This window comes from Orycteropus afer, unplaced genomic scaffold (genome assembly GCF_000298275.1).
Source record: "Orycteropus afer afer isolate SDZICR_OR568_19922 unplaced genomic scaffold, OryAfe1.0 scaffold00140, whole genome shotgun sequence".
Taxonomy (NCBI): domain Eukaryota; kingdom Metazoa; phylum Chordata; class Mammalia; order Tubulidentata; family Orycteropodidae; genus Orycteropus; species Orycteropus afer.
Window position 1 is genome coordinate 8,155,231 of NW_006921727.1, and position 18,262 is coordinate 8,173,492.

General features: G+C 37.9%; 1 protein-coding gene across 1 annotated transcript in view; it reads right to left on the reverse strand.

Annotated features, from left to right (window-relative positions):
• The window catches only part of LOC103201037 (muscular LMNA interacting protein), a 176,203-nt gene extending 158,295 nt beyond the window's left edge, over positions 1-17,908 (reverse strand). Inside the window, exons 1-3 of the mRNA XM_007945627.2 lie at positions 17,813-17,908; positions 10,516-10,671; positions 4,799-5,191 (exon numbers count right to left, since the gene is read on the reverse strand). Coding sequence (XP_007943818.2) covers positions 4,799-5,191; positions 10,516-10,671; positions 17,813-17,908 — 645 coding nt within the window. The remainder of the gene's footprint in view (positions 1-4,798; positions 5,192-10,515; positions 10,672-17,812) is intronic.
• Between the last annotated feature and the right edge of the window lie 354 nt (positions 17,909-18,262).

Below are 18,262 nucleotides of genomic sequence, written 5' to 3' on the forward strand. Positions count from 1 at the left end.
ATTCTATCATGCAATCTCAAGCATTATTTCTGTCACTAAGGCCAAATTTTCCAACTACCAGTGATTCTTCTTTGTTTCCAACTTTTGCATTCCAGTCAGCAGTGATAATTAACACATCTTGATTGCATGTTTGGTGATTTCACACTGCGGAAGCTGATAAAAATCTTCAATTTCCTCATCTTTGGCTTTGGTGGTTGGTGCATAAATTTAATAATAGTCATATTAACTGGTCTTCCTTGTAGACATATGGATATTATGCTATCACTGACAGCAATGTACTTCAGGACAGATCTTGAAACATCCTTTGTGATGATGAATGTCATGCCATTCCTCTTTAAGTTGTCATTTCTGGCATAGTAGATCATATGATTGTCTGATTCAAAATGGCCAACACCAGTCCATTTTAGCTCACTAATGCCTAATATACCAATCAGTATGTGTTCCATTTCATTTTTTAACTTCCAATTTTCCTAGATTTATACTTCATACATTCCATGTTCCAATTATTGATGGATGTTTGCAGCTGTTTCTCCTCAATTTGAGTCATGCCACGTCAGCAAATGGAGGTGTCAAAAGCTTTACTTTATCCATATCAGTAAGGTTGGTTCTACTCTGATAATTCAGCTCTCCCCGAGTCGTATTTTGAGAACTTTACAACCTAAGGGGCTCTTCCTTCTGCACTGTATCGGACAATGTATTCAGGCTATTCACAAAGCTGCCCTGTAATGTATCAGACAGTGTTTCTCTGCTATTCATAAGGTTTTCCCTGGATAATTCTTTGAGAAATGATGGCTTTTTCCTTATTCCTAGTCTGTCTCAGTCTGTAAGCTGTGTTGAAACCTGTGTACCATGTGCAACTCTTCTGGCATTTGAAACACCAGTGGCACAGCCTCAAGCCTCACAGCAATACACCACCATAGTACAACAAACCGACAGACAAGTTTGTCTCCCTTAGCTGTTCAAAACCTCTCCACCCTCCCCTTACCTGGATCCCTGCTGCTGCTTCCTCACTCTGTCCTGGTCCCCCTGGCTTTTCTCTCCTTCCCACCACATGGGGGGGTGGGGCCTGCATCCCTCCCCTTACCTGGATTCCTGCCACTGCTGCCTCACTCTGTTCTGGTCCTCCTGGCTTTTTAAATTATTATTAAAAAATAATAACAATTAAATAACAATTTAAAAGTTAAATAGTTTAATTCCGTAGTGATACTGCCTCGGAAACCCAAGGAGGGGTCGCTATGAGTCGGGGCTGACTCGAGGGCACATAACAACAACAACAACAACAAATTACTAATAGTGTTAATTTGCAGAAAATTCTATAGATAGATTCATTTTTACCAGACACATTAGAAATTCACTTAACTATTTCTGATTAAAAAAAAAAAAAACAGATGTTGTTGGTGTAAGGTAATCCAGTCACAGGATACTCTTTAGCCTTACTACATTAAACTTCCCAGACAGCATTTTTCTGGTGCTCTAGTCATCTCTCTTTAGTTAACATTTGTGAATAATAGTCAACTCATTTTTATTTCATGATTACTATCATGACTCAATTATTCAAATGAGTAATTATAGGAAATAGAGAATGGTTTTTGCTGCATATTTCAGGATCTAGTATTCCTCCATTATTGGTAATCATAATATTCAATCATTACTAATGACTACAGAGTCACTATGAATTGGAACTGGCTCAATGGCAAGGGGTTTACTAATGAGTTAGACAGAGTTTTGCCTTTTTATTGAAGCTTTCATACTATGAATTTAACCTATTCCTAAGTAACCGTTTTAGGAAAAAAAAATATTCCAAAGTATATGTTCTGCCTCTAGCTTGAGCTCTATGTATCTGTTCACACAGAAATAAATTAAAATTAAAATGGCCAACTCAGGAAACATAAAATCTATGAACTAAGGAACAAGTAAATCAAGGACCTAAAAATTGTTTAATTTTTTTTTTAACTTGTACTTGGTATCATCACATGGATATTTTCTTCTAAAACACCACATTAAACTGTTCTGTACTGGCAATGGAAATCCTCATATCACCAACTTGATTATCCCATCACTTTTCCTGAGGCAAGAGAGAAAAGTTCAAGCCTACCACAGTTTACTGTGAGTACCTTTAATTTTATGATTAAAATATCTCTCCCCAATACCTACTGAAAAATAAAAATCATAAGGAAATAAATATTTTAGTCCAGTAGCTCTGAGTGGATGTATCACAGTGAGAATTTCCAATTACCAGAAGGCAACAAATATGGTCCTTGGATACTCAAAGGTAATGTAAATATACCATCAGGAAATGACTAAATTCTGCAAAAATAAAGGTAAATGACACCAAAAATAAAATGCATATTTTCCCATTTTGTAGATATACAGAACACTTGATTGAAGAACCTGTACATAGATCAGGAGGCTGTCATTCAAACAGGATAAGGGGATACTTCACGGTTTAAAATATGAAAGGGAGCGTGTCAGACTTGGATCCTTTCACCATACTTATTCAATCTGTATGCGGAGCAGATAAACTGGACTATATGAAGAAGAATGTGGCATCAGGATTGGAGGAAGGCTCATTAATAACCTGAGATATGCAGATGACACAACTTTGCTTGCTGAAACTGAGGCTGATTTGAAGCACTTACTGATGAAGATTAAAGACTACAGGCTGCAGTATGGATTACACCTCAATCTAAAGAATAGAAAAATCTTCACAACTGGACAAATAAGCAGCATCATGATAAATGAAGAAAATATTGAAGTTGTCAAAAATTTCATATTATTTGGTTCTACAATCAATGCCAGTGGAAGCAGCAGTCAAAACATCAAAAGACATATTGTATTGGGAAAATCTGTTGCAAAAGATCTCTTTCAAGTGCTGAAGAGCAAAGATATCTCCTTGAAGACTAAGGTACACATAACCCAAGCCATGGGAGCTCTAGTACAATAGTGCCTAAGGCATTTGACTGCTAACCAGAAGGCTGGTGGTTCAAACCCACCAGCCACTCCTCAGAAGGAAGGTTGGGCAATCTACTTCCGTAGTGATACTGCCTTGGAAATCCAAGGAGGGGTCACTATGAGTTGGGTCTGATTCAATGGCACATAACAACAACAACCCAAGCCATGGTATTTTCAATTGCCTCATATGTGATACCGCCTTGGAAACCCAAGGAGTGGTAGCTATGAGTCAGAGCCGACTCGACGGCACATAACAACAACAACAACAACATATGTATTTGAGAGCTGGATAATGAATAAGGAAGACTGAAGAAGAGTTGATGCTTTTGACTTGTGGTGTCCACAAAGAATGCTGAAAGTATCGTAGACTGCTAAAAGAACAAATCTGTCCTGGGAGAAGTGCAGCCAGAATGCTCCTAGGAAGCAAGAGTGGCCAGACTTCATCTCACTTACTTTGGTCATGTTGTTAGAAAGGACCATTCTCTGGAGAAGGATGTCAGGCTTGGTTAAGTGGAAGGGCAACTAAAAAGGGGAAGGCCCTCAACAAGATGGGTTGACAGGTAGCTCAGCGATGGGCTCAGGTATACTAGGGATTGTGATGCTGGTACAAGACTGTGCCGTGTTTCATTCTGTGGTACATAAGGTCGCTATGAGTCACAGATGACTCAATGGTACATAACAGCAATAACAACAATAGTAGCAGCAAAAGGCCAACTCACAATTGAAATGTTCTCTGAGCTACTTAAGATGCTTGCAAATGCTGGTCTAAGAGATTTTCAACAAGGTACCTCAATACCAATTCATGTTCATTGTCATGAAATTTGAGCCACACATCCCGTACATACCCCCAAAACCAATATCTTCATTCTGAAACTTCTAGTTACACCTTGTGAAAGTTATCTTATATTTTTTATATTTATCAAATAGCCAGCCAGTCATAAAATATTCCTGTTTTTTCCTTCAAAATGCCCCCCTATCCTCACTCCTTTTTTATTCTGCCACCACAGATGTGGATCTTCCCATACTATAGCATATGTCCTTCACGTTGAAAGCACTATTAAATCTTGCTGTTAAGTTTAGAGGTAGAATCTTCTCCCCATTTCACGGAAGCTGACCTCACCCTGGTAATTTCCATGTGAACCATGTATTTTCCTTAAGACACATAGGGCAAAAGTTATTTTTCTTATATACTCCTATAGGAACTCTGGTGGCACAGTACCTAAGGCGTTTGACTGCTAATGAGAAGGTTGGTGGTTCAAACCCACCAGCTACTCCACAGAAGGAAAGGGCAATCTACTTCCATAGAGATTTACCACCTAGGAAATCCAATGGGTGTCACTATGAGTCAGAATAAACTTGATGGCAATGGGTTTTATTTTTGTTTTGATATATAGTCCTCTTTGCTATTTTATCCTTTTGCTACTCTTTGACTAGTTTAAAATCAATGTGCCCACACTTAATATACAATGGATATTTTGTCACTGGATCTTTATCATGTTTGAAATGTGCTCCTTGGTGTGTCTTGTTCATCAAGAACTCTCCCTTTACTAAAGAAACTTCCAATATCAATCTTGTCCAAGAATTGAGGCAAAATTTCCCCAAATCCCCTCCAGCTAAATGTGTTACATTTTCTCTTCAGCAAATTCCCAGTATAAAGATATAATCTTTTTTACCTTATGAATTTATTTTGTTTACTCTGTAATGACTTATGATCTTGGGATATATATATATATATATATTTCCCCTTTCACACTTTGATATGCCTTAAATAAGAAAACTTTTGCAGACAGCCCAAGACAAAGAGTATGTCAACACTTTTTTCATATGGCATGAAGACAAAACCTACCTGCCCATGCTTTTGCTGCGGGGCTGTCCCATGAGGCATTTCAGGATGTGATGGGGCCTGAAGATCGGCCCCTCGTGTTTTGGGACGCACCACATCAGAGACCAGACAAGAAGAAATTGCTAAAGACTTAGGCCGGGTGGCTCCAGTATCCCTCCCCGCTGGGGAGCCTTGGTCACCTCTTCTGATTGTAGCTTCATCTTCTCCTTCAGAGTCCACAATAAAGACATATTCAGCTTTGAAGAGGTCACTTTGCTGCATTCCTTGAGGTTCGTTTGCTTGCAATCTGCTTCCTTCTGAAATATTTCCACTGATTTGTAAAGGATGAGTAAACGTCCCTTGGTCTCTCTCTTGTTGGCTCCCAGTGTTCAAGGTCAGGTAGTCATTGGAATTGGACTGTAAAAGAGAATAGCATTGACATTGGTTTGATAAATGCTTTTCTTTGCATGTACACTGAAAAGCTTAGCCTGTTTATAATCTCCAAGAACAAGAGTTTGTTTAAACTGTATTAAAGACATCAGGTTGGCCTGGCAGAGCTTGGGTGGAAGTTAATCATTTACTTTCACTAGCCCACCTATCTGTCCTGGTCCAAGCACCAGCAACTTAGAGCTCAGAATCTGTGTCAACCAACCAGTCTAACCGCCTCCAAATAAACCATGATACAATATTTTAAAAATAAAAATTTAGAATTTAACATTATTTTCTATGAAGACACGGCCTGAAGGAGGTGGCTTCATGAAAAAATGAGGACTGGTCTAGGGTTCATTTGATGGACAAACATACTGAATATCCTTTACAAACCAGCAGAGAAAGGAAAAACCACCAAAAGGCTCTAATATAATACAAGTATCTCTAAAAGTCTGAGAGGAAAAACAAAATTGGAATAAAATGCATAGATATTCAGACAATACAATCTAAGCTAATTGGGAAGAATTCATGCATAGCACACTAAAAATAAGTAGGTATTTTTAGTACAAAGTTTTGGTGGTTTTTCTTGCTGTTATTTTAGTTTGAATTTATAATTCTAAATATTTCTCATCCAATATTCTATTGACAAGCAGAAAGTTTACAGGACCAGGTCTAAACTAGATTTATCCTACTACCAAAACTTCTTTTTCTAAAATGGTGGACACTAGAATTTTGTTTAAAAGAATCAATGTCAATCTCTTGGTTTCGATACCTATGATATGGTTACTATTGTTCTTTTCTTTGCAACTTTAAGTCTAAAATTATTTCAAAATAAAAAGTAAAATAAAACACTAAATAAACAATTTCAACTGTGGTGGTCAATTTGATGTGTGCCAGTATGTATTTGTGTTGTATGTGGGAAGACAGACTAGAAATCAAACCACTGATTAGGTATAACTAAACGAAGAAGTTCACTGTATACACCCATCCCACACTTTTTTTCAGCTGCCAGCTGACAATACAGTCAAGATAAATCACAACCTGCCTGTGATAGGATTTCTCTGTCAATTATTATTTCACGTATTAACTTATAATATATTAGCAAAAACCGAGACTGGTAAAAAGTTTAAAGTAAAAGTTGTTTTGGACCTTGTTACTGATATGGGATCCTTAACAACATATCACTTACAGATGGATAGCTAGTTCTGTTTCTATGTTCAATTATTTATTCATTTATTCAATATACATTTATTAAGTGCCTAGGCACCTTTATCTCTAGAAAGCTCCGGTGTTAATAGACACAAAGTTTCTGGAAGGCACAATTCTTGGCAAAATACAGGGGAATTCTCAGCATTAACTACCTTCTTGGAACACTCCAGGGAAGTTGCCTGGGGCCTATCGCTCATGTGGTGCACCCAGATGGAGAAGGCTGGCTCCTCTGTGAAACACAGTTGTTGGCTGCTTTTTGTGCCTTTGGCTAAGAAGTGAGGCCCAGGATGAGCTAGTGCTCCCATCTTTGTGGTCTAAATTCACGTTAGCATAAAGATCACAAAGTTATCTATCCAGGATAAATGTGTATCAGATTTTAATCTCTGATTGTCTGTGTTACATAAATCTCAACTGTTTTATATGATTGGATTGTAAGTGGGAAATAGCACCAAATATTTGTTAATTGTCAAATATCAGCTTCATTGTTTAAGATTACTGTTACTGCAACCTCTTCAAAGGCACCCCAATTATTATGAAATGAGTTCCTTTATGTGGCCTTTTGTCTTATTTCTTTCAAAAACAACTTGAGAGATTTTCCCCCTAATCCCTGAGGAGTTACTTTTGTCCCAATTTTCTAACCCAGAGGGTTTATTACTTTTGTGGAGGTTGACTAACATTTCCTGGGTAAGCAGTAATAAACTTGGTTTGATACTTTTTGTCTGACTGGGCTGCAGCCTGTCCCATGATTGGTATGTACCTTGTAGGAACTGGTTAATAAACCATAGAAAAGAAGTGGCTATGGACTGTGCATAACCCACTATGTGCATGGAATGTCTGTGGTCTACCAAGAGGGAACTGGTCAGTTTGTGGCACCCACTGGGAGGGCTATTCCTTGAAATTGACAAGGCATTGTGTATATAAGCAAAAAATTCCACAGAGGTTTTTGGACACAGAGAAAGCAGGAAGAAAAGCAGCAGGAAGAAGCAGAAGGGAAGAATTAGAGAGAAAAGGGAGGCAAGGACCCTCCCAACAGAGCTGTAACACAGGTCAAGGGCTGTAACCCTAGAGACAGCGACAGGCCCAGAATGGACCTTGCTGCAGAGCCACCAGAGTTGGTAATAATGGACAGAAGGGCCAGGATGAACCTATTCTGAGGGGGCTGAGAAAGGAGCCCTGTGCTGAGAGGGAGAGGGAGAGGGAGAGGGAGAGAGAGAAAGAGAGAGAGAGACCTACATGGCTGAGAGGAATTTAGAGAACTCTCCTGCACTCAAGGAGGGAGACTTTCCCTGCATGCTTCCTGATCCTGATCCTGATTGTACCCTATTACTTCCTTAATAAACCACTTAACTATCACACACACACCAAAAAAAAAAAAAGTTGGGTGCCACCAAGTCAATTATAACTCATAATGACCCTAGAGGACAGAGCAGAACTACCCTACAGAGTTTCCTACACTGGAAACCTTACAGGAGCAGATTGGTAGGTCTTTTCTCCCATGAAGCTGCAGGTGGGTTCAAATCATCAATCTTTCAGTCAGCACTGAGCCCTTAACCATTGTGCCACCAGGACTCCTTAAATTAAAAGTAGGATTCAGGCAGATTGTGTATGACACACAGTAGCAATTAATAAAGAAGCTGGCAAATAAGTACTCAGAAAGGAATTAAACGTGGAGATCCTCGATAGAGTAGAAGAAAAATGTGGAGCAAAACTTAAAATCATAAAAAAAAAAAAAGACAAGGATTGTTGGTCTCATAGAGACTGGTGAAACCCTTGACAATATAGCTCTTAGTCATCCTTCAGGCCTGGAATTGCGCTAACTCCCACGGCTTAATTCTCAGCCAAATAACAGAAGGCCTAAGAGCTGAACACCTGCACCGGGGAGATGCACTCTAGAACAATCAACCATGGGAGATCAGAAGGGCAACATTTGCTCTGGGAGAAAAGTAAGGAGGCAGGAAGGCATATGCAAGAAGGACACAGGGAAAAGGTAACCACAGGAAGGAAGTGGGGGGAGATATGTTACACTGCAGGGAAAGTAACCAGTGCCACAAAACAAAATGTGTATGAACTCTGGAATGTAAAATGAATCTGCTTTGTAAGATTTCACCCAAATAATAATAAATAGTTAAGAAAAAAAAAGCTGGCAAAAGAACTAGCTTTATAAAACATCAAGAATGATCTAAAATATCTCCCTTCCTTCCTTGTTTTCTATTCCACTGTTCTGTTGTATTTTTCACAGTATTTATCACTAAGATTTTGTCACATACTTTACAATTTTTCTTATTTTCTGCTCCCCAATACCAAATAAATCATATAAGAAAATTTCTTATTCACATTATTTTGTGCTATATACTGATCTGTTTAAAGAGAGAAGGAAAAATCCTTAATCTTTTAAAGATGTGTCTGTGAATATATCATTGCAATCAGTAGGTGAATATCAGAGTCTTAGGAAATTTTGGAAGTTTGAACCAAGATATAATCTATAATCTATATTATGTAGATTATATAATCTATAATTTCACAGAGTTTATAGGCCTAAAAACAAAGAATTCTAAGAATATATTGTATACACTCAAACACTGTTTGGAAGAAATTTCCTAGATGTATTTTATGCAGTGTTCAGGATTTTTCTGAAATAATTTGGTCCCATTAGTTTTTGGGAGTCTCTGTTACAAAAAGTTACTGTTCTCAGCTGCTAACTAACTACCTGAAAGTTTGGCAGTTTGAGTCCACCCAGCGGCACCTTAGAAGATAGGCCTAGTAGTCTTCTTCTGAAAAGTCAGCCACTGAAAACCCCATGGAACAAAGTTCTACTCTACCACACATGGGATCACCATGAGTAGGAATCAACTCAAGACAACTGGTGGTTTTAGTCTTTGAAAAAAGATGGTAGCATTAAAAATTCCAGGATGGCGGGTATATTCTAAATAAGATGTTTTGGGATAGATAAAGTGAACCAGATTACCTTATCTATTCTTAGTTTGCTCAAAAATAACACAAAGTCCTTCTAGTCTTATTTATAATAAAACAACATTAAAACAAACTTTAGAGAAGAAAACTACGCATAATTTCATTATCCAAACATGAGTCATTTTGAGTTGTTTTTTTTTTAATATCACTTGTAGTCCTGATCTCCTTTTACAGAGCTATAAATAGGATATAAATATAATTTTATAACCTATTTATTACTTAATATAAAGTTAAGATTTTTTCCATGGAATAACAGAATCATAATTATAACAATGTTAAGGTGATTCATTGTCATTTCCTTAACCTTTCTCTAGTTGGTAGACAGTAGGTTGTTTATATTTTTCCTGAATATTTTCCTGTGTAATTTTTTTATTCTTTTGTACTATTTCCTTGGAATATATTTTCAAGAGTTAGATTATTCAAACGTTATGAATAAATTTAAGGCTATGAATAAGAATTCCCCCCCAAAAAAAAAAAAAATGTACAGATATACCATACTACCAGCATAGTCTGAGTGTGCCGATAAATATAACCACCCCAATACTGGACATCACATTTTTTTTTAATGCCATTAATGTTTTACCGGTAAAATAAACACTTCACTGCTTTATCTTAATTTCAATCCAAGATTAAACACTTTTTTAATTCACTTTTATTACCTTAAAGTACATTTGAAGGAACTTTCATAGAGCAATGCCAAAGAAATTTGACTGCTAACCAGAAGTTTAGAGGTTTAAATCTGCCAGTTGCTCCATGGAAAGAAGATGGGGCAATCTACTTCCTTAAAGAGTTATCACCTTGGAAACCCAATGAGGGTTGCTACGAGTCAGAATCAACTCCATGGCAGTGGGTTTGGCTTTTTTTGGGGGGTAAGATACGTTTGAGTTGAGGAGAAGTATCAGGAGGTGAATATGTCACATGAATAACAAAAAATAGGTTGTGAATTAAAAGAGTCAATAATAATCCATGAGAGAGAATCTGAAATTTGATAACATTTAAGCCCCTATTATATTTTTTGCAAACTTGAGTTTTATAATCATTTTATTTTAAGCAGAGAAAGTAAACATTCAAACAAATTTCCAAGTCACTGTTTGCTATTAAAAAAAAAAAAAAAAGAATAAAAAGAATCCTACCCTATTTATAGTTTCTGGATTCTTATCACTTGATTCCTCAGGAATTTTAACAAGGAATTTAGAGGTGTCAGCCAACTGAGAGTGGGTTGGTAGTCTTCTGACAGTGGGGACAAATGTGAAGATCAGAGGTTTGGCTTCAGACTCACCCGAAGAGACCTATGAAATACGTAATAAATTAGATTTTCACTCTTGTCAAAGGTTTATCTCTATATATACCATGATATTTATCTCATTTATTTTGATAAATTGCCTATTGTCTTATGATCATATATATAGCTGCCAAAAAAACAGCTATAAAATAGTCATGGTATCAGAACGCTTTTTATGATAACATTTATCAGAAGAAGCAGCAAGAAGACTCCAGGCAGATCCTGTTGTAGGAGATGGCAATTAAATAGCAAGTTGGTAAGCTGATCAGATGGAATAATACAGGGCATCTCTCCCTCAGTGAGGTCACCACAAAAGCAACATTTGGTCTTCACTTTCAAAATTAACTTTAATCCATTTAACTTGAGTTGGGACACTAGCATCTCTGTGATAGATTCTCTCCTTCCATGTGAGAGACTAGTAAGGTTTATTTACTGCCAAATGCACCACATTTGCAGCCACCAACCATCTTTCAGGGGAGGCTTGTATGTTGCTGTGACAGAGAGCAGGTTTCCGTGGAGGTTCCACACTAAAACAGAGTAGGAAGGCCTGGCAATTTAATTCTAAAAATCAGCCAATGAAAACTTTTGGATCACAACAGTCTGATCCTGTTGTGCATGGGGTCACCATGAGTCAAAGAATGACTCTATGGTAGCTAACAACAATAAACCTAGGTTATCAGTACCAGTTGCCATCAAGTTGACTCTGACTCTGACTCATGGCAACCCCATGTATGTCAGAGTGAAACTGTGTTTCATAGGGTTATCAATGGCTGAATTTTCAGAAGTAGATCACTGGGTCTTTCTTACAAGACACCTCTGGGTTAACTCAAAGCTCCAGACTTTCAGTTAGCTTTTCAGTGAGCATGTTAACATTTAGACCAATGAGGGACTTTCAACCCTGAATGAGCAGCTTCAGTTAATTGACTTATAATCATCAAACATGCAAGAAACATCCAACATTTATCAATTTAAAATTGAAAATAAGCCTTTCTGGTTACCAGAATACAAATGCCTGACCTCAAGGATATACCTTCTCTTGCATTCATTCTTCATTTATTCAAAAATAAATTTAAATTTTAATATGTGGTAGGAGCTTGAGATACAATAGTGAAGAGGAAACAGTCAAAATATAGCTCATAATCAAGAGGTTGAAATGAATTCACAAATAAAGGCAGTAGTGTCAACTTGGACTTTGTCCTGTATGACTTCGAGAAATGGCATAGATATATTAGAATTTTAGATAGATAATTCTGGTTTTAAAAAATAGAAGATTAGATACAAGAACAGAAAGTCAAGAGCAATAGATTGATTGAAGATTAAATGGAAGAGAAGAAAACAAGATAGCATTGTAGACTTATCTTTCAAAGAGAAATGAAGCAAGTTTAGAATTTGCTGAGAAATTGGATGTGGAATATGAGAGTTAGACTAGAGCCAAGATGAGTATAAAATCTTTAGCTTAATTAAATGTAGGAAATGAGATATTATTCACTGAAATGGAGAAAACTGAAGCAAAAGCTTGTTTGGGCATGAAGGTCCAAGTGAAAATATGGATATGGAAGTCTGGAATTGAGGGGAAAGTCTGTACTGGAGATATAATTTTAGGGTTGTTAGTCTATGGATGGTATTTTAAAACATCAAACTAGATGAAATAACCAATGAAGTATGCATAAATAGGAAAAAAGAAGCCCAAAACTGAACCTTACAGAATCTATTATTAAGTGATCCAGCAGCTTGAGAAAGAACTCATAAAGCTGACTCAGAGATATTAGAGAAATTGGAAAATCCTGGCACATTGCTAACATCAGTGGGAAAGAGACCTAACCAAAAACTAATAAAAGTATTGATATATTATACTGAGGATCCAGCCCAAAAGTAAATCCATAAATCCATGAAGTGATTTGCTTGGCTGTTTGATATTGTCTCCAGGAATGCTAAATTGCCTTTTATAGGAACAGAGAAAGTGAATTTATAGCATTTATAGAGTTGGTGTTTGAAAGTAGCTTTGGCAAAGGATATGAGTGCAAGGAAATAGAGGGTATGGGTGAAAGTAAAGAAAATAATCAACTATGGAGTTTAGTATGGGTAGATAATGAAGATGGACCCAGGGTCAAGGGACCAATCATCTCTGTGGCTCAGAAAACAGATTTGATAAGATGGTGAGTGTTTGAAAAGATTGTTTGGGGGTCATAGCATGGTACATGAGAGTTTAAGATTTAAAAGCATGGTAATTCTAGATGGTTATAATACCCAGGCTTTAGTTTTGAGACTGAGCATCTGAGATGAAGGGAAAGTAAGTACTGAGGTCGAAGAGGTCAAGGAACTATGAGACAAGATGCCTGGCTACCACTGTCAACTGCTCAGAAAGGGATCAGTGTAGAAGATCCCGGATAGAGTGGGAGAAAAATGTGGAACAAAACTCAAAATCATTTAAAAAAAAACAGCCTTACTGGTTTGATAGGGACTGGTGAACTGTGGCCTAGAACTGAACTCACTCCCATGGCTTCCAGCCAAACAATGTACAGACATATAATATGAACATTTACACGAAGTATGGACATGTGGTAGTTAAGTTTGTGTGTCAACTTGGCTGGGCCTGGTTGAGTGTCTGGGCAGCTAGATGTAGTATTCCCTATGATGATACTGGTAATCAACTCCATGGTGGAATCTACTGTGAGCAGCTGAGTAGCTGCCTTAGGGATGTGACCTATATATAAGGCCTATATATAAGGAAAAGCCTTAGGGAATGGTCTCTAGCTTATAGCACACTTGAACCCTGCATGTAGCCATGACATTGCTCAGCAGCCTGCCATGCTCTGTCAACCTTGGGACTTTCAATGGACTTGAATTAATGGCCTGTCATGTGGTTTGGTAACATTGGGACTGGGCCTTTTTACTTGTCAACCTTTGGCTTGTCAGTCTCAGCAGCCAGCAGCTATCTGAGTGAAAAAAAGCCTTTAGCTTCAGTGGGGTGGGAGCAGGAGGCAGAGCTGAAGCCCAAGGCTGGACTTTCACCCACCTCCTAGAGCCTGGTGCTTTGAACTCGGACTTACAGCCTCCAGAGTGTAAGAGAATAAATTCCTTTTGTTAAAGCATCCCATTTGTGGTATATTCTTGTCAGAACAGCACTAGGTAACAAAAACAGTATACTCCTTAGAACAATCAACCATGGAAGATCAGAAGGGCAATATTTGCACAGGAAGAGAGCTCAGAGATCAGGAATACACAGGATAGAAGGACATAGGAAAAAGGTAACCACAGAGAAGAAGTAGGAAGAGAGATATTACATTACGGGGATTATAATCAAAGTCATGAAACAAAATGTGTATGAACTGCTATATGGAAAATTAATTTGCTCTGCAAACTTTCACCCAAATAACAATAAAAAATTTTAAAAAAGAAAAAGAATGGTGACTGAGTTACTCCTGTGAATTTAAGATACACTGGGTGATGACAAGACTGGGCGAGAGGGAGATTAACAGCAGGTACAGGCATACCTCAGAGATATTGTGGGTTCAGTTCCAGATCATCACAGTAAAGCAAGTATTGCAATAAACTGAGTCATAGAAATGTTTTGGTTTCCCTGTACATATAAAAGTTATACTATACTGTTCTATTAAGTGTGCAATAGCATTATGAAAAAGTTTGAAATATTGTGAATTAATAAAATGTGACATGGAGACATGAAGTGAGCACATGCTGTTGGAAAAACGGTGCTGATAGACTTGCTTGACACAGGGTTGCCACAAACCATCAGTTTGTGAAAAACACAGTGTCTGCAAAGAGCTATAAAGTGGAGCACAATAAAATGAGATATGCCGTAAATGTGGGTTGTGATCAGAGAGTATAGGCTACAATGGCTACTTAGGATACAAGATTATCAGAGATTTTCTTGGTGAATATGAAATCAGACAAAGAGAACTAAATAACTTTGTAGAAGACTTCACTCAAGTTCTAGAAGGACCTACTAAACTCTAGACCAGTTATTAGAAGGTATAACTTTCTAATAACTAAAGAACCTATATTTTCTAGAGACAGTACATATTCCTTGTTGTTGGGTGCCGTCAAGCTGATTCCAACTCATTAATATCCCATGTGACAGAGTAGAACTTCTCCATTGGGTTTTCTAGGTTGTAGTCTTTATGGAGGGAGCTCTGGTGGTGTAGTGCCTAAGGCACTTGACTGCTAACCAGAAGCCTGGCGGTTCAAACCCACCAGCCATTCCTCAGAAAGAAGATTGGGCAATCCACTTCCTTCGTGACACTGCCTCAGAAATCCAAGGAGTGGTCACTATGAGTCGGAGATGACTCAACAGCACATAACAACAACAACAGTCTTTATGGAAGCAGATCACCAAATTTTTCTCCTGCAGAGCTGCTGGGTGGGTTCAAACAACCAACCTTTTGATTAGCAGTCAAATGGTTAACCATTGCACCCCCAGGGCTCCTTACATACTCCTTCTTGTTTTTGCTGTGTGCCATTGTAGAGATTCCAACTCATAGCAACACTATGTGACAGTGTAGAACTGCCCCATAGAGTTTTCTGGGTGGTAATCCTTATGGAAGACCCACTAGTTCTTCTCTTCCATGGAGCAGTTGGTGGGTTCAAACTGCCCACATTTTGGTTAGCATCTGAACACTTAACCACTGTGCCACTAGGCCTTCTACTACATATTCCTTAAACTAAAACCAAACTAAACTTACTGCCATTGAGTCGATTTCAAATCATAATGACTCTTTTCCTCTTTGGGTTTCCGAGGCAGTAAATCTTTATGGAGGTAGATTGCCCAGTCTTCTTTCTGTGGAGTGGCTGGTAGGTTTGAACCACCAACATTCTGGTTAGCAGTCAAATGCCTTAGGCACTAAGCCACCAGAGCTCCTTGTTGTTGTTGTTGTTATGTGCCGTCGAGTCGGACCCGACTCATAGCGACCCCTCCTTGGGTTTCCGAGGCAGTATCACTACGGAAGGAGGATTGCCCAACCTTCCTTCCGAGGAGTGGCTGGTGGGTTTGAACCGCCAGCCTTCTGGTTAGCAGTCAAGAGCCTTAGCCACTATGCTACCAGAGCTCCTTAGGGGGTGTAAAATACACAGACAAACCTTTCTGAGCCATCTTTCATTTATATATATGTATTTTTTTTTTTTTCGCCTCAAAGGTATTTGTCATTATTCCTTCATTGCAGTCATGTCACATTTCCAAATTCTCAGCTTATCATCAGAAAATAATAAATTAATGCTCTTTCTTCCTTAGAAGGAAGAATTAAATCACTTGTAAGACTTAGGATGTCCACTAATCTTATCAGCGATACACAACACAAGGTATTTTCTAGGAGGATTATGGTTTAGGAAGATTTCTTTACATGACTAATCCCCTAAGTATCATGATATAACAGAGAGGAGAATCGCTAGATGGTTTTAGCTAAAGGAGAGCTATGCAAGAGAATCAGTGAAGGTAGTTCAGATAATTGGTCATAGTATCTTATTTGAGTAGAGAAGAAAGAAAGTTACATGGGAATCAAAGAAGAGATGAAATTCTGACCCTGTCCCTAGGCTCTTAGACCTGCCCTCACCACCCCTAATGATGACTGTAGGTCTATCTAGAGTTCTACCCAAAGAAAATTTAAATACTATTTGAAAGACTTAAGTACCGGTGCCCCATGGTTATGTTAACATAAAATTATTAACAGTAAGGGTCTTTGCCTTCAAACCAATGACTAAGATTTACTTTTCAAAAACCTTGCACAATTTGTATAATTTAATAATGAGATTTATAAATCTCTAAAATATAACTAGATCTCAATCATTGATTTATTACAAACTGTAAACTTTTTAGAAGTTACTAGCTATAATTTGTTAATAAAATGGAAATAAAGTATTCATGAAAACTGATGATTTGATGAGTAAGGTGTTTTTTATAGCAATGCCACATGATGACAATTGTGGCAATTAAAAAGAAGCAAAATTATTTCCTTCTACTTTATTCTATTTTCCACCAGAAACATTTTTATTCTACATAATATTTCCTCACCAGTACAAGAGAATAATTTCTGATTTTAATTGCACCAACACATGATGTCATTCAATAATAAAACAAAAACAGAAAATTTAACAAAACCAGAAAATCTAACAGGTCAAAAGATGGATTCATCTTCCTAATGGAGTAAAAGCTCAGGGGTAAATTCCTATCCACACACATATCTTAAGAAGAGCAATGATAAAAAGAGCAATAGTCTGATATTCCCTTTTAAGCTAGTGGTACAATGTTAGCTGGGACTCTTTTCATTGCTTTTTCCTACCATCATCTTAACTCGCCAAGGATCTAATGTTGATTTCCACAGAATTTCAGTTGGAAGAATTGAAATTACGTTAGCCACACTATGCAACATTCACAAGAAGAGTCACATGTTAGCAAGTAGGCTATTGAATCCCTTGTTCAGAATGAAAGATTATTTGCTATTTACTGCTTACTGTGGCCAAGTTCCAGTGGAGCCCAGAAATGAATTGCTACGGTGATGAAAAATCATTTTCTACACAAAGCAGAAACAGATGCATGTTAATAGCATTGCACTTGTTAAATGCCAATTAACGCTTTCAGTTGTCAATGCAGATTAAACATCTTAGTTCCTATCCTTGGGGAACTATTTTAATAGTAGAACTTAGAGCTGAAAGGATTAAAATCTTTTCCTAAATATGACCTGAAGTGCTCTGAACCTCTAAGACTATCTCCTTTCCACCGGACAAACTAAAAATATTTTGAGAAAATTTTACCCCCATGTAATGCAGGCTAACTGCTTCTTTGCTCAGGTCTGGGCTGTCATGCCTTTCTCCCTTCCAATGTTGACGCCCACACTCACAGATGGCCACTAGCCTCCTGTTGAAGGGAGTCATTGCAGGGTATCTTAGCATATACACTATGCCAAAGACAGTCCTGAGCATTTTCTTTGGTGGCCCTGTAAGCAAATTTTTTTTTTGGGGGGGGGGGGGTATTTGTCAGCTTGTCCTTACTACCAACTGCTACATTCCCATTTCACTACACAGTCAAATTTGGCGTCACCCAGGTAGTTCTCCCTCAAACCCTCTTGCAGCAAACACCACCAGCACAGCACACTGCCTTTAAAAGTGATTGAAAGCATTAAGGAAAGACTTCCTTTTACCTGGGGTGTGGTCTGAATGCTCTCTGCTAAGATGCACGGGTTCATTTGGAAGTCATTGTTCTCGCAGTCACTCGGAAGCCCCTGTGCTGGAAGCATTGATTCATCACATAAGGGAGTGAGCAAACCAATGACTGAGGTGGGAAGGGAGCCTCTCACTAAGACAACACACACACTCAACACTGAAAAAAGGAATTCTAAAAAGAGGTAAAGTAGAATCCTCCCTGAATGGGAGAACTGCGTCAGCTCCAAAGTGTAGATTTATGTTCAGACAATTTTTAGACTTGGAACTGCATGAGAGGTCATATTGACTGCTGAAATGGAATCAGTAGAAGTAAAAAATTGCCACCTATATGTGTTTGCCCTCTTCTCTTTTTAAGCATGTACTCCAATTATATATTCTGTGAAAAAAGAGAAAAGCCAGATTGTGTGGCAATGAGAGGCTGATTTAGG